This window comes from Python bivittatus, unplaced genomic scaffold, assembly GCF_059951505.1.
Source record: "Python bivittatus isolate LINGU-HERP-01145 unplaced genomic scaffold, Pbiv_v1 ctg000350_np1212, whole genome shotgun sequence".
In the NCBI taxonomy this organism is placed as follows: Eukaryota; Metazoa; Chordata; class Lepidosauria; order Squamata; family Pythonidae; genus Python; species Python bivittatus.
The window spans coordinates 4,762,892-4,789,272 of NW_028277074.1; the positions used below are offsets into that span (position 1 = coordinate 4,762,892).

A 26,381-nucleotide genomic window follows, 5' to 3' on the forward strand; every position below is an offset into this window, starting at 1 on the left:
TTAGTTCCTCAAACTGCCAGTCAGGTAGTCCTTCAATGAGAATAAAACTGTTATTATTACATTAAAATTTTAAATTAAAGATGGCAGTTTTCAATTGCCATTTATGGATCGTCAGTTTCAAGCTTATGAATAAAGCACTCATAACTAAATAGATTACCATTTATTTGGATATAAAAGTGGTGAAAGATATATTGAACAACTCAATCTTACGTTGAGAACATCATTGATTCAAAACAGCTGTGAGACTGTATATATTATTTTTGCTGCTACCATTTTATTGTAAACAGACAATATCCAAAATTTAAATGGGATACACAGAACTATAATAGGTATATATTTTTGTTATAGATTGCAATTATTGATTAGATATAAAACCATATCACATATTCCTTGGAATTGGCACAAAATACTTTGTGGCTTTTTAAATTTTGTTGATCAGCTTTCTAAGATTTTATGCATTTTTCCCCAGTACTTGACAGTTATGCTTTGCGGGGGGGAGGGCCATAATATTTTATGTGGCCTGTAACCTTTAAAAATACCAGTTTGATCCTCTGTTACTGCTGCAAAATTAAAAATTCTTTTCATTATGTATTCCACAACAAATACAGTACTTGCTATATAATATTAGACCCTTAAAATATGAAGCATATCTTAGGTCATATTGAAAACCCAGGACATGTAATCAGAGATTCTCCCTCTACGGTTTAGTAAACTTGGTCTAAGATGATTGTCTGTATACATTTTTTGCCAGTATGAGTGGAAGCAACACTATAGCAGAAGTTTTTCATTAATCATGTCATATAATTATCATTAACATACAAAAAAGTTATATTATATATATAAAATGTATATTATATTTAGAAAGAAATAGAACTAGAGGGAAAGAGAACATAAAGAATGAACAAGGATGGTGGAGGCCCAGATCAAGACATAATTTATCTATGAAAAGCCACTGGGTTATTTTTTATATGTCAATGTCTTTCTGCCCAACCTACCTTATAGCTTCTATAAATATAAAATTGGAGAAAGAAGTAGTGTTTATTCCCTTCAAGCTTTTGTAGTAAGGTGGCTTATATATAGTATTTAATGACTACTGAACTCTAGTTCGAAGAAAATATTGTTAAGTTTTTATACTAATAATCTATAGATGTCAGTCTAGTTCAAAAACCAAAATGTCTTTTTTCTAATTCTGTAGAGTATTTGCAGAATATTAAAAGGTGAAAGCATTTTTTATAATGTTTTCCAGGCTGAGTGAAAACTGACAATATTTTTATTGACAGGGGCTTTTCATAGTAAGAAAATGCAAAGACCTCCCCTCTCCCCACCCCCAAGAGGAGTGTTTTTTGTTGATCTCACTGGTAGCTAAATTTCAGCCAGTAGCTTGTCAGTTTTCTTATTACTTAACCAGAAGTAGAAGTCAGCTGTCTTCTATGATTATGGCAAATCTGCCCCAAACTCTAAAAATATATTTTCACAATAAAAAATGTTTCATGTTTCTTTTCTCCTTTTCACTTCACCCTTATGGGTTGCTGAGAGATCTTTGATGAAACAGTGTTCCACCTTGAGGTAATGTTACAAAAGATAAAACAAAACAAACTGTTCCAAAACAGCAGGCTTTGCATATCTATTTCATGAAACCTCAAATATGTTTCCTAATTCTGCTTATTGATAGGATTGGCTCTGCAGATTGCTCATTATTCACCTGGAATTGTAAAGTGAGTTTGGATTTCTAATCCTTTTTGGGCGGTGAGAGATCGCTTTAAAATCTATAGAGCTGCATGTTATTCAAGATGGTTTCATCTCCTTAAGAAGACAAAACAAACAGGAACCCCAAAGGATTGTTTATATTAATTTTTAGCTACTATTCCAGCTGAAAGCCCCAATATATTTATCCTGCTACAGTTATTACTTGGTTTATTAACAGAAAAATGTGTTACCTTCACCAATGAAAGCAATGTTTCAGTTTTACTACTGTAGAAGTTCAATAAAAAAAAATAGGACAACAGATGCATATATTGGCATATCCTGGTTGTTTTTCAGATACAAGATAGTATTCATGACAAATAATGTGACTGTACTGGCTTCTGGTAATATTTCATTTCTGTAATTTTATATAGAAAAATTGAAAATTACTTATCATCAATCTTTTATTCATTCTGTAGAAAGTAAGTTCCAGTAAATTCAAAGTATCTGACATCTGAGTAGACTTGCATAAGATTGTGTTGTACCTGTGCAATCATATATATTCAGAACAAACCTCCTTTATTTCAAAGGGTCTCATTCCCAGTTGAGTTGATTGCCTAAATTAATCTCTGATGGCTCTATTTATTGTACATGGAAATATAATCTGCAGTGAAAATATCTTCCGAATCTAACACTAATGGTTGAAAGACACACTCCAAGACTGCACCAATTTGTAAATTCTCATAAATAAAAATACATTCTCTTGGAAGTTTCTGCTTCATCTCTCCCAAGAGAAAAGTTAAATTCCTCTGTAATTTACCAGAGATCATTAGAAGATTGCCAGGAGAAATATGCATATTATGGAGACCAATTACATATTTCTTTTGCATTATTAATGTATATATTTTGCATTCCAAATTCTACAGTGTGAAGAATTCCTGCTAGTACATTGGAAACATTTTATTGTGTTGATCATATCAAGCTGTGGAATGTGCTCAGGAAGATGGGAATCTCATTGTCCTCATGAGAAATTTATATATAGGTCAGGAAGCCACAGTACAGACAGAACATGGTGAAACAGATTTGCTCCAGGTTGACAAAGGAGTGTGATAAGAATGTATCCTTTCCCCTTATTTATTCAACATATATGTTGAATATATATTAAGGGAAGATGGATTGGAAGAAGATTAATCTAGTTTTAAAAATGGAGGAAGAAATATCAATAACCTGGACTATGTTGATAACATTACCCTAGTAGCCAAAAATGCAAAGGATCTGCAAGCTCTAGTAATAAAAGTCAAGGAGCAAAGTGAAAAAAATGGGACTAAATCGATCTAAAATTAAGTATAAAGACGACAAAACTAATGATAACCAGCCTTAGAATTAACAATGAAGATATCGAACTGGTGGATAGCTTTTAGGATCAACCATCAATAATACAGGAACAAACAGTCAAGAAATACTCCACAGATTAGCATTTTGTAGAACAGCCATGAAGTCCTTGGAAAAGATACTCAGATGCCATGACGTGTCTATACTTACAAACATCAGAATCGTGCAAGCCATGGTATTCCCTGTGATACTCTATGGTAGTGAAAGTTGGACTTTGAAAAGTATTGATGCTTTTGAACTTTGGTGTTGTCGAAAACTCCTGAGAATACTATGGGCAGCCAAGAAAACAATGGATCCTCAAATAAATCAAGCCAGAGTTTTTCCTTGAGGCAGAAGTAACCAGGCTCAAATTATCCTACTTCAGACACATTATGCAAAGCCTTAGCTCTCTGGAGAAGGCTGTAATGCTAGGAAAGGTGGAAGGAAAGTGAAGAAGACAACCAGCAGCAAGGTAGATGGACTCAGAGTGACTATGAGTGTACCACTGGAAGATCTGAAAGACCAAGTTAGGGATAGATTGTCATGGAAAAAATATATCTACTGTATGTGGTCACTAGGAGTCGAAAACAACTTGATGGCACATAATCAATAATTAGAAATGAAAAAGTTATTCCGTTAACAATCTAATCTGAATCTGCCTGATTTTACATTTTAATACCAATACATGAAACAAAATTTAATTTATACTGCCACATCTTCAATTTTTATAATGCAGTTCTCAAATAAAAAATCCATGTATTATGGAGTGTACACAAAAATATGTGTGTGTATTCCTTTATGTTAGGAAGGAGGGAATATAAAGGAATTGGGAACATGTTAGGAATTACATATATAATATATGCATTAGGAAAAATGCCACATGAATATTAATTTTTGCGTAAATGTTTTAATATTACACTAAAGTCTAATAAAATGAATCAAATAAAATTAGAAAAAATCAAAAGATCAGACAATATTAGAAAAAATAAGAACTAAAATCATTATACACAACAATGTTTAGAAATAGGATCATTGCTACACACATATACACAAGCATATTCATAAATATATCATTTCAGCTTCTCTAATTTTACCCTTGAAATAGCATCTTCTCAAAAATCTTCATGTGAGCTTCAGGACTTATTAAGGATTTGAACATAAGTCACCCAACCTATCCTAACTGTCTGTTTTCCTGTCTTCTTAATTGCACATAGTAAGCACATGCTGCAATCATATTAGGCAGCATCAAGAACTGAGAGAAGAAGCAGGGCTATTTCACTGATTCTGCTAAAAGACTGTCTTCTTTAGCTTGCATCCAACACCACCATACCAATGTCCAACTGCTTCTATTTCAGGTGCTCAGTTACTGCATAAGCTTGCTTTATTTGTTGCACTGAAGTACCTCACTGAAGAGTTTGCACAAGCCTATTATCAATTAATTTTTAAAGTTAAACAATGCATTGATTATTATGCTAAAAATTAACCATGCCAAAAAATGCTTCAAACTATTTGTAGACAAAACCTTAATTATGTAAAAAAATATAGAATCTAATTTTACAATACTTGTTGTCTATTTCCTTTCATGAAATATGCATCTTTTTCTTTAGATTAAAAACAGCAAAGCATCCCAAACTGTTTTATTGTAGGGCTAATCAAGAAACACAGTTCCTCTGACTGAATGGATTGACTTCATGAATTCATGGGATTTTGACTTCATGGGATTTTAAATTCCTTTCTTCACCTTTAAGTTGTTTAAACTGTGATGCAGGAAACATTCTGCCTCCTTACTGAATTCCTGCTCATATTTCTGCTTTTTTCCACATGCTTATTTTTTGTACTACAGTTTTTGATTCTAAAGCAGCAGACAACAGTAAGACTAACAATAACTTCAAAGATGTAGCCAGAATATGTTCTGACATTACATGCTTGCTCTAGAATCTTCCACAGAATTTATCTGCACTTTACAAAATGATGTAGATCTGCTGCTAAAGATTGTTGAGTCATGCAGAAATTTTATACAGGTAGACTCACAGGTATGTAAGTATATTATATGCATGTACCTATGTATTTACACACATGTGTGTGTTGTGCAAGCATAGATCACAGATATAGCACTTTTCTGCACCTCTATAAAGCAGTGGTTTTGTTCAGGGATTGCCAGGCCGCTTCAGAGAGTAAAAGTAAAAGATGTGGTAAACCTCTAATAGATACTGAACAACTGCTAAGACCTACAACAATGGAGTGCATGGGACTGAAAACATATAAGCAAAATACATATAAAGTAGAACCCAAACAAACCCATTGTTAAATACTAATTTTAAAAGTAAATTATGAACCTCATCTGCAGATCAAAAGGTAAGCCATCATAAATAAAAACTACTTTATTTCACCTTATTTAAGTTTTGGGATCTCTCTGGATGGGCATCTTCTTTAGCAGCACAACCCATTCTAAACTCTCTTCTTCTTGCTAAGCATGCAGAAGATAGCAAGACAGCTATTTATAGTACATACTACTCAATTAATACCTTTTGCCCATTGAGTACCATGCTATCTAGAAGGTTTCCTTTTCCTGGCTTGATACAGCATCCCTTGTTACAATATCAGAATTTAGATTACCCAAGGACCTGAGAGGTTCCCTGTATCATTTCTGTTTTAAGTTAAACATGTTCCATTTGTATCGATGCATATTTCATATTTGCATTTTATAGGCAGACTTCTATTACAAAATGATTCAAAACACTGCTTATATTCTGTGTGTGTGTGTGTGTGTGTGTGAGAGAGAGAGAGAGAGAGAGAGAGAGAGAGAGAGATTCACACAATATTCATACAAAATTCTTGCAGCTGTGAGAGAAAAGGAAGCTCCAGAAATTGGGCTTGTTTTCTTTCTGCTGAGTTAACCTTCATCAAGACCTTCAGAGATTATTCTCATGGAGTTAAAAACAAAACTTTATTACCCATGCCAAATAGACTAAAGGATGTGTGTGTGTGTGTGTGTGTTTTAATACCATGCTAATGATTTTCACCTCAATGAATTTTAATTAAGCAAAAATAACTACCTAGCTTGATAGCTCTTCACACTGATATGTGACTATGTGAACTCTACTAGTGAATATATGGAGGGAGTAGAGTAGAAATTCAGCCACTGTAAAGACAGGAAGAAGCTGGGGGGGGGGGTGTTGCAAGAAAAGAACATAAGTTATTCACATTCCTTCAGTTAAAATACCATTAAGTATTAATGGCTCCAGTGAGGAATGTTTAAGCAATCACTTCAAATTCTTGGTTGTGGAAGAGTGGCTATGTGAGAAAAAGGAGGGTGACTCAGTCATTTGAGACTGTGAAGCCCAGATCTATCCTACAATTAATGTGAAAGAAGAGCACTTTCTGGAATATTTCATACTATGATGTGTTACATATTGTAGAAACTAAAATATAGTATAATGGAGGTTTGAGTAAGTTTATGAGAACTTTTATTCAGCTATGTATTAATAATCTGCACCTATTTGAGGAATTCAACACAATGACAAACATGTTAATTCCTGGATTAATGTTATTTAATGATGTTATTGCATAAAAATATAGAATACAACAGTCAATAGAATCTTCAGCCAACTTGCCCATTATGGCTGGGAATTCTGTGATTTGTAGCCAACACATCTAGAAGGCTGGGGACAACTAATATACACAGAAGTAGCAGTATTATAGTTTTCCTATCATAGTTTTCTGTTTTGATTCTAAGATCTTGGGCATAGGTTGAAAGCAAGATCTAATGGAGGGTATTGAGAGAATCCATTCCTACTCTAGAACTGTGCAGTGTCCCTTGGGTTTGACTGCATGATACACAGGCATTTTCAGGTAGCATCACTGATGTCAAAATTATGAAGCATTCCTCAAAACACAAACTCTACTTGCATCACAATAACACACACAAATATTTAACAACCAGAATTTGTATTACAATGCACGTTTCATCACTTGCATCTTCCCACTTTGTCCCCTTTTGCAGAACTCCATGACAGGATATTTATTTTATGCTATTAACATTGTACAGGAAAATTAATTGAAGTTATGCCTAGGGTTATATTCTGATATTTTCTAAAATAACAGCTGCACCTGCATAATCACCTTAAGTGTGTAGAAAATGGTAAAATCAATTGCCATTGGAGACATAGAGCATTCTTCATATACTCTTTTATTATTAAAAAAAAAATTCACTCTACGTCTGCTGTTGTGTCTGACAACTCATTGTTCTGTAAAATCTGGCCAGTACCTAAGTATCAAATTTTACTGTAGTGTATATTGTAGTTGTGGCTTGAGCACTTGTATCTAAACGACATTTACAGCATTTGCATAAGCTTTCTCTTTATGCCATCAAATATCTAAAATATGCATTTATTACCCTGAGTCAGCTATATCTGTCAGACAGCTTGGATGTTACTTCTAGCCTTAAGCAGATAAACCTGGTGCATGTGTATATGTGTGTACACACCCATTCCTATAAACATATATATTTACACATATATATTTTGGTTTACAAGGATTATATACCTATAACCATATATATTTTGTGTTTACAAGGCATCGCCTATCATACTGCCATACAGTAATACAGATAAATATAAAATACCAGATGTTATAATCTATGTCCCCTAAAAACAAAATAAATTCATACTGATTGATTTTTATATATAAATGTATATTGCCATACTCCAAATAGGCTTGCCATAAAGAGTACCACCAAAGGAAATTAACACAACAAGAAAATAACACCGATAAATCTAATAAACAATCAACTAATTTTGGTGGCCATTATCTATGCAATACTTCATATAATTACAAATTAAAATCTCTGTGAAAAAACTTTTTCCTCAACACGTCAAAGAAGCCAGTATCCAATTTATGGGGACAGGCTTTTCCAAAGTGATGAATTAACAACAGAAAAGCATTGTGGGCAGATCTCTCTTACAACAATCAGGACAGGAAAAGAACAGCCAAGGAATAATTCCCTCCAAGGTAGGATTAATAAGATTTATTATGGAGAAGGTTGTGAGAACACAAGTATTCTGACATATAGCTTTTATTTCAGATTTGGAAGATGGATGGATGGATGGATGGACGGACAAACACACACACACACACACACACACACACACACTTAAAAGGCATTAGATTTTGACATTTTTCCTCCCATACTTTCAATGTAAAAGGAAGATGCAAGTCTTAATCATCCGTAATAGTTACTAGCCACATTTATTAGTGCGAGAATTTTCTCTTTCAATTGTCTTTTTCCATCCCATGGGGGAGGGAGGAACCCTTAACATCCCTATTGGTACAATGGATCAGAGGAATCAGGTTTTATCTGAAGGACATAGTCTTGTAAATAATCTCCTGGCTAGCAAATTTTAGTGTGTTGATTGTAGTATTTTTTAATATACTGTTCAAAAAAATAAAGCATAGTCATTCTGTAAGCCTGTAAATACTTATCTAAAAGTTCTTTAACTTGGTGTTACTTCTGAATAAATATGACTAAATGTATTGAACCAAGCAATTTTAATTAAGGGAAAATAAATACAGAGTTTTAAATAATTTTGTTTCATCCACTGGTCTGGGAAGAAAAGGACAATTTCCTCCATTATTATAGTTGAATTTTATGGAACATTTTCAATCATTTGATTTAGCACAATATATTATTACAAAATGCTGTAATTTTCTTCATGTTGGAAGTGCATAGCATAGCCAGTGTGTGTTTTACAACAACCATTCAGTCAAAATTAGAATAACTAATCGTAGTGTAATGCACAGTATATTAGCAATATACTTTGAGAAAAGTGGAAACATTTAAATTAAATAAAAAATGCATCCTTATTAAAACAACCGCAAAATAAAAGTTTTTTTCTAAATTTTTGAGTATCAAGATGTTGTTGTTGTTGTTTTAATTTGTTCTTCAAGTCAGTTGTTGAGTCCTGGCAACTGCCTGGACCAAGTCCTGACAGTTTTCTTGGAAAGGTTTTTCAGAAGTGCCATTGCCTCCTTCCTAGGACTGAGAGAGAGTGACTGGCCCAAGGTCACCAGGTTGGCTTCATGCCTAAGGCGGGACTAGAACTTACAGCCTCCTGGTTTCTAGCTGGTGTCTTAATCACCACATCAAACCTGCTCTCTATCAAGAATATAGGAAACAATATTATTTTGCGGATATTCTTATGTACAGTGCTGACCTAGTTTTCCATATTTAAAATGGTTACTTGGTTGTTAATTATTTTTACTACTACATAAGTATCTGCTACATTTAATTGTTGTTTGACTGTATGACTGAGAGATATACAGAATCATGTGGCAAACAATTAAATATAATAATTAACAATAAAATCCAGCTTTATGCCAACATCAGTAAAATTCAGTTAATCATGCAAAAATCTAAAACTAAAATATGAGCTAACAATTATCTTCAATAGTATCTAATCATAAAATTATATTAAAATGAAGTTTAGAAGGCCTGGTGTCCAAAAGATATAAAATATCTACTAGCAGGTCTGCTACAGGAAAATATTTCACAAATTGAGCTGCATTTTTATAGAACAGATTTCTAAACCCTATTTCTGCTTTGTCACTTTTATGTTCCTTATGTTATTGGGCTAATATAATATAATAAACTTTTGGAAGGGACCATTTCGGAGACTGAGTCAAACACATTGTTCAGTACACAATATATATTTCTTGGTATAATATCTTTCTTGGTATTTGAAAAGTATTATTACATTTCCATTTTAGTTTTTTTTTTAATTTTCAAGACTAAATATACCTAGGTATCTCAGTTTACTTTCATAGGATTCTAGTCCCCCTATTGCTCTTCTCTGAACCTGTCCCACCTTGTCTGAAGTTTTCTTAAAATTTGTTGCCCAAACCTGTATAATCTGGCCAACAGCGAAGAGAGTAGAATATATTCTGGATACTATTCTTTACTGATGCACCATAAAATTGCCTTGCCTTGCTTTTTTTAAAGGAAGCTTTTAATCAACTACAGTATTTCAGAATCCTCTTATAAGTACTATCAAGCTTCACACCAGGACATGCTAGCAAATCTCAACTCTTCAGATACTTAACTCTTGTTCAACAATTGACTTAACTTGGCCAAAGACTCTCACACAAGACTTGATTAGATTAGATTCTGTATTGCAGAGAAGAGTGAAGCCTGATACAGAATAGATGATTTGCCATCTTCAGTTTAAAGATGACATCTATGCTCTAGAGTTTAAACTGTATGCTTTTTCTGCTTGTCCATTGTCTTGACGGCCTTGGGAGACAACTGATCCATGTTCACATAATAGTGCTCCTTACCCTGGGAACTGCTGGTTGCCACCTCACCATATTTAGCCCTTAGAAATATTTTAAGTCACCAAGTGGGACAAGACTTACCTGTTTCACATTTGACACTTGGCTTTGGATTTCCTATCTGCATTTTAGGATATGATTATTATAATGTATATGTGCTGTTGATGTCTTGTTCTTATTACTATTCAAACACTTAATAATTTATAAGTTGCATATCTGTTTTTATCATGGTTAGTTATTTCCTTCTCCCCAGTACTTGTGAGAAAAATTAAGTACATTATTATATATTACTTTATAAACATTTTAATTTCTCTTGAAAAGCAACCTCAAAAGCAAAATACAAAAGAATAAAAAATAAAACTTTTTACAAATGTTTAAAGCATAAACATGATAACAATGACAGCAACACATCAAATAACATGTCAGCATAACCAAATGCCTGGATAAAACAGATGGTACTTTGATTCCAGATCTGGAAAGGTTTGATGCCAACTATACTGAAAATTAAGAAAATTCCATAATCAAGATATTATAAGGAGAATATTCTCTCTTGGATTGTTATGTATCAAATCTCTGATAAATGCAGCACTTCATGATCCCTACTCAATTCTTAATTCCAAGACAATATTAATACAAAAGGTGATCTGCCACATATCCAGATCCCAACTGCATAGTACTTTATGTTGGATAAGAGCCCTGGACTTGGTTCAGGAAGCTAGTGCCCTCCATCAAAAGAAATGTAAGGTCAGCATTGGACTCTGGCAAACCAAGCTGCAGCATCTCATACAAATTACAGTTTCTGCATCTTCTTGAAAGGCAATTCTGCATAAAGTTTGCAGAAGAACTCATTGCAAGAGTTCAATCTTAAGTTCAGCAAGATTTACTGGTGCATGTACTGGTATCATTACCAACATATGAACCACCATAGCTAGACTTCCTCTGGCTAAGTAAGGAGTAAATGATGAATCAGCCAGATAGGGGGAAAGTTAGGTTATTTGAGCCTTTATATATGGATATAGAAGAATTCTAGGTCATGTAACTAGGTCATATTCCAAGCAGGCAACTGCTCTAATTCCTAAACAAGACAACTCTTCATTAGAATCAGTTTCAGCATATTTATCCTTAGTCAGCTAAATACTTATAGTACAGTGGTACCTCGGGTTACGAACGCCTCTGTTAACAAACTTTTCGGGTTACGACCAGTTCCGGCCGCAAAAATTTACCTCGATTTGCAAACTCTGCCTCGGGGTACGAGCAGGATTCGTGGCCATTTTCTCTCCCGTGACACGGTCTGTGGCCATTTTTCCGCCCCTGACACACGGTCCGCAGCCATTTTTCCGCCCCTGACACATGGTCCGCAGCCATTTTTCCGCCCCTGACACGTGGTCCGTGGCCATTTTTCCGCCCCTGACACGTGGTCCGTGGCCATTTTTCCGCCCCTGACACGTGATCCGCAGCCATTTTTCCACCCCTGACACATGGTCGTAGGGAGGGGGACTCTCCCTCCAAGCAATAGCCGCCTCCCTGTCCTCCACACCAGAACGGATTAACGGTAATTACATTGAACCTTATGGGGAAATTTCCTTTGGGTTGCGACCAATTCGGGTTGCGGCCAGAGTCACGGAACGAATTAAGTTCGTAAACCGAGGTTCCACTGTATAATATCTCTAAGTACTATTGCCCCTGTCCATATTGGAAATATATGCAAGTTGCCTGTATGAGAGAATGAGAAAGAGATGCTGGAGAGACTGGATTATAACAAGTTATACATTGGACTGGGCTGGCTGGTTGGCTGGCTGGCTGGATATAGTGGATCAAGACTTCATAAGATCAGGGAGCCATTGTCTGATTATTTCTTCAAAGCTCTGAGGTTATGCCATTCTAGTACAAGTAATAGAAAATTTAGAGTTTTCAATCATGTGACCAGCTCAGTTTAAATACTTAAGTACTTTTCCTCAGATGGCCTTAAAATACATAAAGATAAAACTCCCTTGAGTTCTCCCAACTTTTGGTAATAACTTGGAGATGTTCATGTAGGTTTCTTGACAACCATATGGAAGTGATGATTGATTGATTGATTGATTGATTGATTGATATTGATTTAGCAAATTTATATAGCTGCCCATCTTACTAAATGTGATTCTGGGTGGTATACAACCAACAACAATTAAAAACAATATAACAACCATTAAAAGAATTAAACATAAAAAACAAGATTGCGGGAGAATAACAACCACCTAAGGACAATACAGCCATCTCACAGGCTTCCCATGGGATCCCCAAAGTTATTGGAAGGGCTTTCTGGAAGGCTAGCAGGGATGGTGCAAACCTTACTTCCAGGGAGGGGGAGATTGATGTTCCAGAGGGCAGGAGCCACAGCTGAAAGGGCAAGTTTTCTGGGTCCCATCAGATGCAACTCTTTAGCAGGCAGGACCCACAACATAGCCCTTCTGCTGGACCTGATGGGATGGGTAGATGTAATCAGGAAGAGGCAGTCCTTGAATAATCTTGTTCCATGCCATGTAGGTCTTTAAAGATCAAAACCAGCACCTTGAATTGCACCGAGAAGCAAACTGGCAGACAATGCATCTCGCTACTGCTTTCTTCCAGAATGCTACACCCGAAGATTTTGTGAAAACTAAAGCAGTCAATATCAGAAACAAAGAACCGAGAGCAGAGAAGACTATTCTCACAACACAGTGTAGATGCCTTGAACATTCAAGGCTGAGAAATGAGCAGCAAGAAGTCCATTACCACATAAAAGCAGGAGAGAAAGACATAAGATGGAGCATTACATATTTTAGGCCAGAGTGTAGATCCTAATCTTCTTTGTTATTAGGGCAATAAAAGCAACATTTGAGCATTGTCCCAACTGTTCTGCTGCTAGCTCCTGCAGCTTCATCTTTGGCACTCTATACACAGGTAAATTATCTCATTACTACTCAATTCCAAACTCAGTCTCAGATCTTTAATAAGGATATAGGAATTACATTACAGATGAGGTTATCACAGAGACAAATGATCCACGGAGATTAAAGAAGAAATACTAGTAATTTTTAAAGTACCCTGAATATAGAAATGCTTATTCAAGCATGTGTGTTGCTTGGTTATAAAACGCTATTGCTGGAGAATGTCACAAATATTAACATAAACTTTTATTTTAAGTCTTTAAAATTGAAAAGTGCAAAGTACCGGAAAAGGCTTCAGTTTTATGCAGTTCATTTATATAAAGACAATCCCCCAAATGGACTGTTGTGGTAAATTCAAATTTTATGCAAATCTAAATTATTTTAGGATACAAATAATTAAGAGCATCTTTTATCATTCCCAAAAGATAGAAAATTGAAACTGTGATTACAAGCTAAGGAGATTATATTCTACAGTTTTGTTTGAAACAACTATTAACGTAGGGGAACTGAGTCATTGTCAAAATGACAAGTAAATTGAAATATAAGAATGAAAAATCCTTGGTATTTAAGAGCACATGTGTTCCATCCTTCCTAGCTAGTCTTTTGTTCCTTAGCTGAACCTCCCTTAAGATTGCAAGATCACCGCAGTGTCTTTTCATTCAAAACCGAGAATCTTGCAGCTGAAGAAACTGCGCTGATATCAACCAAGACGAGCTGTTAATAAATCAAGCATTTCATTCATAGTATTTCACCTTGTGTTACTTTCTCTGTCCCCCAAGACAATTCATAAAAAATTCATGTTCTGTTTAAGTGAGGGAAAAATAACGCTGACTTCAGCCCAGCTTATATACAAGATTTTCCGTGCAGACCGATAAATGTCAGATCTGATGTTTTAACAGAAGGTTCATACCATGTTTAAATAATTATTCTGTTCCTTCCTTTGGGATGCTGCTTATACCAAGGGGCAAAAAAATGTACCTAATGGAAAATGGCTAGCATTGCTTCATCAGAATTCTTCACGTTTTAGTATTATCACACAGTGCCTTTTTTTTTCTGACTGAAGATTGGTATGCCAATGAAAAATTTAGTACAGGATTCAGATTTGTTTCTGCAATAACCTCAGTAAGTTTCAAAGGAGAATCATAGTCGTTTATAGAAGCATTACAATGGGTTTAAAGTTCAACTCAGCTATGTATTCAGCTGATGGACAGATCTTATACTTGGTTACCCATCTGTAAAATGGAAAGTGGTCTGGCTTCACAGAGTACAAATATATGAGGCAATAATGTATTCTGTATATTATGAAGGACGCTGCAATGACATGGCATAATTTTGGGTTCTGAGAAGACACAGCCATATTTGCCAGTTGCAGCAAACATAATAGAAAGGCCTATATGATTTGCTGAGATGACAACTTCTTTTTATGTTTTTAGGGCAGGAAAGATTGAAATCCAGGGTCAAACCTACATTCATCCATGAAATTCAGTTTTCCTTGTCACAGTTGTTGCATCTTATCCTCACCAAGTGTTGTAAGGACAGAATCTGACAGAGGGATAGATATCCACTGCAAATTCAATTTACATCAAAATGTAAATATGTACTCTGTGGCATCATGAACCAAACTCTGCCCTAATATACAGTTGTTGAATCTCAACATCAAATGCAAGTATTTAAGTCACAGATTTTGCATCATAACACTTGTTTTTTCATTTGCTCCCCATACTCCACTGTGGACGCTGTGATTAGAGAAATTATAGATGTAAACTTAAACTGCTTGAAATTAAATAAATCGGGGGGTTGCTAATGTACAATGTTCACAAAGTAACAAAAGTTATAAATATGGTATGAGACATATCAGAAATGCTATTTAATTTTCAACATTTTGATGTGATTCAACATCAACATTTTGAAAACATTCTTTATAAAGCTGAAAATTATCCAGTTCTGTCGTCACAGACATTGCTTTAATGTATTTTGCATTATAAACTAATAGTATTAGGTGTTAGTGGATTCTGGTAAAACGAATTATTTGTTACCATTACCTTCTAATTAGTGCTAACTTTGACTATTTAGTTTATCCCCCAGATTGGATTATGTCTGAAAGGTACTCTGAATTTACAAAACTACATGTAATAGCTTTTACTTTATTTGTTTTATCCATATCTATCTTGTGATATTGCTAAAGATATTTATTTGACTTCATCATTTAGAAGTGAAATTTTAAGATACAATAGCAAGAAAAATAAATTTATAACTAATAACCATTTCATATTTCAAATTTGTCACTGTGGGGTGACTCTGGGTGGCTTACAGTAAAAATAGAATAAATATTGATTAAAATAGATAATATTAATTAATTAAAATAGGTTAAAAACACACTTCCTTTATAATACTTCCATTTAATTACTTAACAACAGCTACTTCAGTGCCATTCACTGATACTTTTTTTAAAATTTCAGTTTAAGCGGGGAAGGAGGTGGAAGTGAAATCCTTAGTAGAGCCTAAGCCAGTGATCTAGTGTGTGATGGTGAAAAAGTACTATATTGAATTTGTAAAGCCAGGTAAAGTTGACATTTAGCCATAAAGTTGACCAGATGACTTTAGTATAGCCACTCTCTCTTAGGCTATGCAATCTCACTAGATGGTAGGGAAGATAAATTGAAAGCTATATAATATATACCATCCTGAGGTCTTTAAAGAAATGTGGAATCTAAAAGTAATAAATAAATAGATACATGGATAAATATAATAAAATAATTATCAATATTCATTTTTATATGTCCACATACAGTCTAACCTTCCTGAAACATTCCACCAAAATGTCCCTTTCCTGCATTCAGTAGGTGCAAACATTTTAGGATCAACAGTACTTTGATCTGCTAACTGGAAAACCTGAACCAATTCAGTTCAATTCAGATAATTATTTTAACTCTCATAATAAGCAGATCCATTTTGAATCATCACCATGATAAAAAGTGTTTCTGGATGTGGACAGAATTCTTACAAATTACCAAATCAGTTTTAAGGCACCCTATCCAGCTTGACATTTAATTCAAAAGGGTGAATGGAATCTTCAAACTGAAGTTTTGCAAACCTAGTATCAAGATCCAAAGCTCTAGCTATCTAGATCTTATCTAATGTAATATATATTAGGTGACAACCTATATAGGCCTGCAGAAGTTAAAATTCAGGACTCTGAATTATACTTATAGAGCATAGAGCAAGGGGAAATCAGAACAGCAACAATGAAAATAATATTCAAACATTTAAACATAATTCACGGATGGTGCACAGTCTAGAGGTATTCTGGACTCACAGCTCAAGTTTAATGGTGGCTGTTGTAGGCAGGAAGGCCCTTGCACAGTTTCATCTGGTGTGTCAGTTACGCCCTTTTCTAGATCAGGGTGCTCTTCAGACAGTCACTCATATCCTGGTCACCTTAAGACTTGATTACTGCTCTACATGGGGCTGCTCTTTTTTATCAGTAACCACCCAGAGTTGTTAGGAGTCAGGTACAATAACAACAACAGCAATAACAACAACAATAACAATGTTTTCGATTCTTCTACATCTCTGTTCCTTCAACTGAATGGTTACACTCACATGTAGACCATAATGGTTGTGTTCAAAGCCAAAAACAAAGAAATCACATTATGTTATATGTGAATCTGGCTACTGTTACGAGGAAGCTGCTGTGTGTGTAAGCGTATCATGTGTATCTAAAACTTCATTATGGCCAAAGACCAGCAAAATAAAAACAATAACAAAGAGACAAATACATAAAAACAGACCAGGAATTAATATAGTCTTCAGGATAGAGCATCTGCACATTCTTAAAGCTACAGAACTTGACAAGGTTGTAAGTCACCTAAAAGTTCTTGTGAGTTAATAGCAAGGTGTAGAGGAATGCAGAGCTAACTTTGACAAAGTTATGCAGGACCTTTTAGGGTAATAAAAGACAACTCAGCCCTGGGAAAACTGATAGTGTGAGAAATAAACTCAAAATAATCTTGCTTTGATTCTGTTTGATATAAGAATCCTGGAATCCTGGGAATGTGTTTCCTGACCTGGTCTTCTTTAAAAGCCTAAAAATGTGAGTGATCCACAATGCATAAGCACAAGTGCTCTCAAATTAGAAAAAGAACTACTGGCTACAAGCTTACAAAATTTATCTTAGGGTTAGTTATTTCCAGTAGGGGACCATAAAATAAAACATTTATGAACATTTTACATTCACTTTTGTTCACCTTTCTAACTTTCTAGTTACTTAGATTTTCTAGTTACTAAGTTTTTACTAAGATTATGTTCTTCAGAGATAATTTTATTTCTAGAGAAATCTGTTTTTTATCTCTAGCAAACAGATCAAGTGCCTTTTCTCTTTCTTAAAAGTGACAAGAGACTGATTAGTGTTCACTTACTGTATTGAGATATCGGTCAAGTTCTGACAAATAGCTGTGTTCCAACTATGCCTTCCAGGTGCATTAAACTACAGTTTCCAGAATTCTCAGCTGGGAAATTTAGGAAATAGAATCCATCTGGAGAGTACCAGGTTGGAGAAAGTTGCCCCTCAAAAAGCAAGATAACGGTTGCTTTTATGATTCATGTATAAAAAACCCACTTCTGAAAATATGCTACCTTTAGACATTTTACCCTATATTTAGATATTTAAAAACAAATGTTATAAAAAATAAGAAAAAAGGACATTAGTCTTTTTAAAAGAATAAACATCACAATAAAGTTTCAAGAGACGATATAACAAATATTCTCGGACCTGCTCGTTATCATTGTCAACCAAATAATGCATCTTGGCAGCTAACATTAGGAACTAATGTTATAAAATGTAGATTTACATTTGTGAAACAGAGTCTGTTTTGGATTTTATGGTACAAGAAATATGGATAAATATTTTCACTCCTAATGGCTGTGAAGTCCTATTGGCAAAAACTCTTACTTGATATAACTTGAATGATTTTTCTGTGCTTCTGTTTCAAAGACATTAGTCTGAAATCTGCAAGTAAAGAACTTTTATTCTATTTTTGTTAGATGGATTTCAAAGAAAATCTGAAATACTGTGCCATAAAAGTGAATAATAGAAAACATGGAGTTTAATAAATAAAAGAACAGTAGTTGATTAACCTTTGTGAATAGATTTTTGCTTACTGTTGTATCTGTCAGTATCCAGAAAGAATGCCTTTCACATCTATTGCACGTCACAAAGTTCACATACAACTCTACATTTTTTAGATCATAAGTTGAAGTTTTTTTTGTACAGGTATAGTGAAGTGAAGACATCTGATTTTTGTTTTCATGGAAATAGGAAAGGTAAACTTAACATGGCTTTTTTATGTACATGCCAAATTTCCCCACTCACACACAGGAAAGATGCTATTTTTTAGTGCCATGAAATAGGCTGTATTTGGTTTATATGTATGAACCTTCACATTGGTCAAGATTTAATAAATTGGAATTATTATTTTCCTTATTTTCAAACCAGTTATAAATTCACTTAATTGTCATGCCACCCAGCCCACTTAATAACTTACTAACTAGCATTTTTTTGAATACTTTGTAAAATATTTTGCTGTAGTCAAGTTATTTTATTTGGACAGCATTCCCAAAATCTGTTAGGAAGAGTCCCAGTTAAAACAATGAGATTACATTAGTCTAGCAAGAATTGTTCATGACAAAGTCTTGCTGATTTTTGGTAATTACTGCATTGTTTACAACGTATCTACAGATCAATTTCTAGATACCTGCTCTAGAATCATCCCAGTAATTGATATCAGACTGGTTGGTCTATAGTTATCTGTATCTTCCTTTCCTCTCCTCTTCTTCTTCCTCTTCTTTTTTTAAATAGGAACAACATTTGCTCTCTACCAGTCATCTGGAATTTACCATTTTTACAGATTGAACAGACGGTTGTAATAACCACTTCAGCAAAGCTTCACCACTATGTAATTTCACTGGACTGAAGATAACTGGGTTGCCAGTGAAGCCATATCAATAATCTTTTATCGTTTGCTTATGTCTAATGCCTTGTTGAAGACAGGAAAAAGGAAGGATAATGGCTTCACTGATCAACAAATCTGCCTTAAAATCAGAATGATTCTTGCAATCCGTCCTTTACTGATGCCGCCATTTGTATTCTTTTGGATAGGTGAAAAGATTTGAAGTGAAGATAGATCTTATTTTCACTTTTACTTATTTAACTTCACTCTTGCCTAGACTCTTGTCATGAATGATGGCAGTTTCTGTAGCAGTTAAGGATTTTGACAGATTTATTTTACCTTCATTCTTATTCCTCTTTCCACTTGATCCCTTTTTAGTTAGTTTCTTTTTGAATTTCCATTATTCTCCTTTCATATCCTTTTCATTTTTGCTTCCTTTTGCAAACATATATTATTCCAATCATTAATAAATAATCTCTTCAATTTGACTTAGTCTTATTTTCTTGAGTTATGTCTTAACAAATCATGCATTGTTTAATATAGTTTCTTTTCTGTTTACTATAAAATTGTTATATGTATGTATGTATGTATGTATGTATGTATGTATGTATGTCTTTCATCTTTGTCCTTGGAAAAAATGTCAAATTCCTCCCTCCAGGGCTCTACTAATAACCATGTCTACATCTTATTAATATATTAGGCATGGTCACACATCCCTACACTTTTGCTCCTGGGCTAAATAGTGAGACTGAGAATGGGCCAAGCAGAGCTGGGCTCAAGTAATTACTGAGAATTACTGAGAGCTTTGGAATGTTGCCAAAGTTGTTTAAGAAAGCAGCTACAGTGGTCAAAAGACAAAAATTTAAAAATGGAGCACAATGAACAAATTCTCTGATGCATTGTGTTTCATTTTCCAAAGGAAAGCATTAGAGCAGACAACCACCCAGATTAATGCAACATAATCAAGCTACTTCCAGAGCCTACCATAGAGTGTCTTGGGTGTTATCTGCATGCCTTCTGAGAAAATACTGCCTTGAAATGAAATAACCATTTGAAAATGATAGTAATGTATTTCTTAATATCTACTTCTGGCAATTTAAGCTTTGTCACAGTTCTGTAATTTAAGATCAATTATCATATCAACAATATCATGCTCTTTTGAATTAATGTAAATAATGCATGCCTACAATTTTTGTTTATTATTATGAATATTTTTTTTCATGGAATGTGTTTTCTTTTCAGTGGGATGCTATAACAGAAATGGATGAATATAATCGTCCCATCCACACATACCAGGTATGCAATGTTATGGAACCCAACCAAAACAACTGGCTTCGTACAAATTGGATCTCACGTGATGCAGCCCAGAAAATTTATGTGGAAATGAAATTTACACTGAGGGACTGCAACAGCATTCCATGGGTGCTGGGGACATGCAAAGAAACATTCAACCTTTACTATCTGGAATCAGATGAATCTCATGGAATTAAATTCAAGCCAAACCAGTACAGTAAAATTGATACTATTGCAGCTGATGAGAGTTTTACTCAGATGGATTTGGGAGATCGCATCCTTAAACTGAATACAGAAGTTCGTGAGGTGGGACCAATAAACAGAAAAGGATTTTTTCTTGCTTTTCAAGATATTGGCGCGTGCATTGCTTTGGTTTCTGTCCGTGTTTACTACAAAAAGTGTCCTTTCACTGTTCGGAACTTGGCTATGTTTCCTGACACCATTCCAAGGGTTGATTCTTCTTCTTTAGTGGAAGTACGAGGTTCCTGTGTGAAGAGTGCTGAAGAACGAGATACTCCAAAGTTATATTGTGGAGCTGATGGGGACTGGCTAGTGCCTCTCGGACGATGCATATGCAGTGTTGGTTATGAAGAAGTGGATGGTTCATGCCATGGTAAGACAATTGTTTTAATTATATTCCAAGGCAATTTTTGTGCTCTACTCAACCATATGGGCTGTACTCCAGCTTTTAACTGAATTTCAATTTTAATAGAAAATGCATTTAGCTCATTATTCATTTAATTGTTGGGTGTTGCTCAGATATTGAAAACACGTTTGCCATCAATAAAGAATGATGAAAGCTTCATTTACAGGAACAAATGCTTATTCATAAGAAAAATATGCATAGAACGGGACTGTCCATTGTTACTTTACTCTTAAGAAGAGTAAACGATTTCTTGCATGTATACCAAGCAATTAGGAATACAATATAAGTTGATACAGACTATGTTCTTCAGACATGTACTGGCTTTGTTGGTCTGGCATTTTGCTAGCTAGAGTTCCAAAACACTTGATGGGTGACATGTTGCAGAAATTTATTTAATTTCAAAGGAATACAGAAGTGAAAAGCACTATAATATGTGATAAGTGTTACACATTGGAAGAAGCTTATATTTATGAGAAAAAGAGCCAAATATTTTACTTGGATAACAAGAGAACAAATAGATATCACATGAAAGTTATTTGCTAGGGAAGAAAGGGCAGTAATTTTTTGCTCTGTAGAATTTATCTAATTATAGTGATCAGAATCAGGGACAAAGATATGTTCTTTGCGAAACAGAACAATCTTTAATTTTGTCAGTGAAAAAATATATATTGTCAATATATTGATGGAAAGAATAATGTCTCTTAATAATAGAGTAAAAGGAATTTATTTCATTATGTGGACCAAAATATTTATATGTAATTGTGCCAATAGAGGTGAATATGTAATTGTATTAAGATTTTTTTATTATTATTACATGGAAAGTTATTATTTAATCCTGTTCTTATGAGGAACTTTAATTGAGTTGAATTTACACTGGTGATTGGATATATTTAGAATACTATTTGGAGGTTTGGAGGTTCGTTTTGATCAAAAAGCAGACAAACTACATGGAACTAGATTATCTAAAAGTTGCAATGTATGATGCACCTAACATAATTTAAGCAAGATGCAGTTAATTGCAGATTTTCCTATTGAATGACTTATGAATCTATTACAAACTAAACTTATTCAAACATATTTGATTCATACTCTTTGTGTTATAAAATTTTATGATAGTTGGTCTTTGATCAAATAAATTTTTATATGTTTTTATTTATATTTAAAAAATCCTGTGATATCCCAATTAACCCTATTTCAAATAAAAGCAACAGAAGGAAGGGCATAATTTATATGATTTCCAACTAAAATTAAATTATATGGTTTACATGGTCTACAACCTTTTGCCCCAAATAACTGTCTCATTCTGATTCTATGTACACAAATATCGCATAATTCATCAGTTTATATGGCTTTTACCTATTTAGTAAGGCTACTATGAATTCAAAAACTCCACAATTAATGTAATAGTTGAATAAAGTAATAACGGTGTTCAGTCATTATGTAGGTACTTTAATCTGAAAATGCAAAATGTTGATTACAAAACTTCCTATCTGGGCAGGCTGGCAAGATTTTTTTTAATAGCTTAGACATTTGTTACCTGTGAACTGTGACCAAAATATAGTCATCTGCTTTTTGGTATATCCAGTATAGAATTATTCTCTGAATATTTCCTATTAATTCTTGTGAGGTTCTATATTAGCTTTTTTCTTTCTCCCTATGTCTGTCTGTCTGTCTCTCATTTTCTCTCTGTCTCTCTCTTTTTTGACTCTGTTCCAAAGGAGGATCAGTTCTGCTGCTGAACAAGTGGATAGGTAGAAGCATAATGAACTGCAGGAGTATCTAAAAGCATGTTATGTTTTGTTTTTTAATTGCTTAAGGAGTGGAAAATTAACGTTTAAACAGACTGTGTTTTCAGATCACTGCTTTATTACTTCTCCAGTTTGTCACTGTAGGAGTATTATTTTCCCAGTTTGACACTGTAGAAATAAGTGACTTTCATTTTCATATGTCTGTCCACCATTTAATTATTATTTTAGCATTGTGCTGCACATACTATGCTTTTAAATTCCATACCATACATTTGTGTCCATGCACGTGTGAATAATTCTAAGGAAAGCTGCAGAATTAAGAGCTCTAAAATTGATCTTCTGTCCACATACTATACTATAAAACTTAACAGTAACAGGGAGCAGCAAAAATCTTCTGGTTCAATTGCCATACTGTTTGTAAGCAATCAATTGCTATGCTATATGACAGTCTGGAAATTCAGTCTGCAAGCTATAAAAATATGTAGCAAAAGAACATGAGCGCTGCTAGGTCAGTAGCAAAAGAGTATACCTTGTCATCTTGATTTCTCTATATCTGTATATATAGGCAAAACTATATCTCTATATCTGTATATATAGGCAAAACAGATAAACCAGTGAATTGTCTGCTTTTCACTAGTCCCAAAAGGAATCAGTGTGGTGATTCTCCCTTAATCTTAAGAGATGGCTCACCAAATTTTTAATTTAGAATTTCCTTTTTTTAAAGCCACATCATATCATAGATAAAAGGAGAACTAACTTCTGCTTAGTTCCTTTTACTCCACAAAGTAGCTAAACACTTTGCTAAAAATTTCTTTAATCTTCTTGCAGATCCACCAGCAACATGTCATACTTTTCATCTGAGAAATGCATCTTATGATCCATACTAATTAATGCAGTAAATGAACAGTATCTGAATTAAATCTTCTCTTGAGAAAGCAAAAACCTTTTGACATTTGGTTTGCATTACCAAGATACTAGTGTTATTATTACAGAGTGTGAAACCAAATTAAGTAAATCAGTTCCCTATCCTTTTTCTCTCTTTGCCCCACCCCCTCCACCATGAATTTGCCTTCCTAATTTCCTTTCTCAGAACCTATCACCTAAAACAGTATAGGATTATGTAATGAATTAGGAGCAACCTGTTTCAAATCATGTTCCACCTATGGCACCATTTGTTTAGTGGCTTCAAACAAATACCAGATTAAGGGCCCGCTGCTGAAATCTTGAGATCTTGAAACTGCAGTACTGTGATCATAGGTCAGAACTCACCTGAACACACTATTCAGGGCAGAATGTGTGTGTTTGTGTGTGGGTGTAAAAGCAATTAACTTCCCTCCTGAATGTTGTTAAGTAATTCTTATGAGAAAAAAAAACGAAGCCAAGCTCAACTCCTGGCTTTTTGAGAAAAAGCCATCAGACGGACAGGTCAGGCTGGGCTTGAAGAGCAGAAGAAAGGTTCTCCTTAGGGAGAAAAGCGGCCCTTTGCCACTTTTTTTATCCCACTAAACTATAATGCTAGAAACTAGGTTCTCAAGGAAAGAACTTTTTGTGGCAATATCAAAAGAAATATTGGTATTGGTGACTTGTTTTTGTCCTGCTTCAGGCACAAGAGCTAATTTGCTCTTACATGTATGTACAGAAAAATAACATGCACAGAAAATAACATGTACAAATACAGGTTATTTTTCTGAGAACAATTCAGTACCATCTCTGGAACTTTTATTCAGTTCCCCAGTCTATCTTCAACTGATATTTCCTGGTAGTTGTAAAGTCTTTGTAAAATTAATGATCATAAAAGCCCTAATCAATATATATCATCTCAGGGTGTGAGACATCTTATCATCTTGTTTTGGTGTTGCAAAGTAGCTCTTATGCCTGAAGCAGGACAAAAACAAGTCACCAATACCAATATTTCATTCAATATTGCCACAAAAATAGTTCTTTCCTTGAGAACCTAGTTTCTGGCATTATAGTTTAGTGGGATAAAATTTGCCATACTTTTTATTTAATTAATTAGTTTAATTAAAACCTTTATATGCTAAATATACTGCTAAAGAAAAAGTTGTCAGAGTCCTTAACAAATGAGCTCCATTCAGTAGTTCTTACAATTCCTTAGCAGCAAAGTGGGAGTAGACATATCCAGTTTATTTGTCACCATTGCTGTACCTCTCCAGTAAAATGGGCACCGAATCTCTCTAATGGAAAGACTTTTCTGCTTAAACAGCTCTCCACTTTCCTTATAGGCCTGATCTTCCAAGCCTCTAGTTCTATTTAGTAGATAACTTTTCAAGGAGCTAAGTTCCCCCAATGAAGGAGTTCAGTTATTCTTACGTAGCTGGATGTAGATATAGTAAAATGTGTAACTCAATGAGCTAGTCCATGTACTTGTTCTTGACCAATGGTAATTGGTTTGGAGGAAGAGAAAAGGCCAAATATAAAGCTAAATATAATATATTAGTATTAAATAGAAAAATATTTTAACATGAAAATAGATATTTTCAAAGTCTTAACATTTAAAAGATCTTAACTTTTAAAAATAGCTTTCATACACAGAATATTTGTTGGCTTTTTTTGGGGGGGGGGACAAAAGAAGAATGTAGGGAATTCATTACAATCCTGATCGCCATACTAAACTTATAAGTTATCATATCCCTTTTATTATCATACTTCAGAAAGATAGGTAGTAACTGGATAACAAAAATTGAAATAATTGGCTTTCCAATAAATATACAAATATATTTATGTCATGAACAGTTATACTGATCTCTTTTATCTGCCATGCCAAAATTCTCAAACAACTTTTGTGCCAAATTTCCATGTTTTTCAACAACAGCTTGATTTTTACAAGGGAACATCAAGCTATTTTTCTGTAGCCAAATTTATTAAAATTGTTCCTTATATTTAATACTAGGCTATACCAACTATTCCATGAGAGTTTGATTTTTAATCATTTAAGATGTGCATGTCAATTCTTGTGACAAAATATTCATAATATTTATCTTTAAAAAGACATTGTATAGAGTAACTTCTGGAATGTAACAACACTGCACAAAAGTTGCTATGTGATGATGTCAGTATAACATTATATATTAGGTCTGTCCAATACTTTACCTTTGATTCTAAAACAGTGCTTTGAACACCCAGGGGCACAAACACTTGTCTACAACTCTTGTGCAGTCCCAGGAAAAGACCCAGCTACATTAAGGGGTGGAGTGCAAGTGAAATATTCCCACAGCCATATGCTATTTGTAATCAGTTATGAAGCACTTCACAGCCCTAGTATATATTAGTGAAAATAGATAGAGCTTTCATTCCTTAATTTCCTTCTATTTCTATTTATCCTTCTTTCGCATTTTTCCCTAAGACGGATGCAAGATGAATCAACAGCTCACTTTCTAAGAAAAGTAAGAACTGTCTCCATTTAAAACATTTCTGCAGCACGAACTTACAGTTGCTG

The 26,381-nt window shown here is 34.2% G+C and overlaps 1 protein-coding gene across 1 annotated transcript in view; it reads left to right on the forward strand.

Moving 5' to 3' along the window:
• Positions 1–26,381, forward strand: part of EPHA6 (EPH receptor A6) — a 426,028-nt gene that overhangs the window by 72,587 nt on the left and 327,060 nt on the right. The window contains exon 3 of the mRNA XM_088144521.1: positions 20,480–21,143. Within this exon, the coding sequence (XP_088000647.1) occupies positions 20,480–21,143 (664 nt within the window). The remainder of the gene's footprint in view (positions 1–20,479; positions 21,144–26,381) is intronic.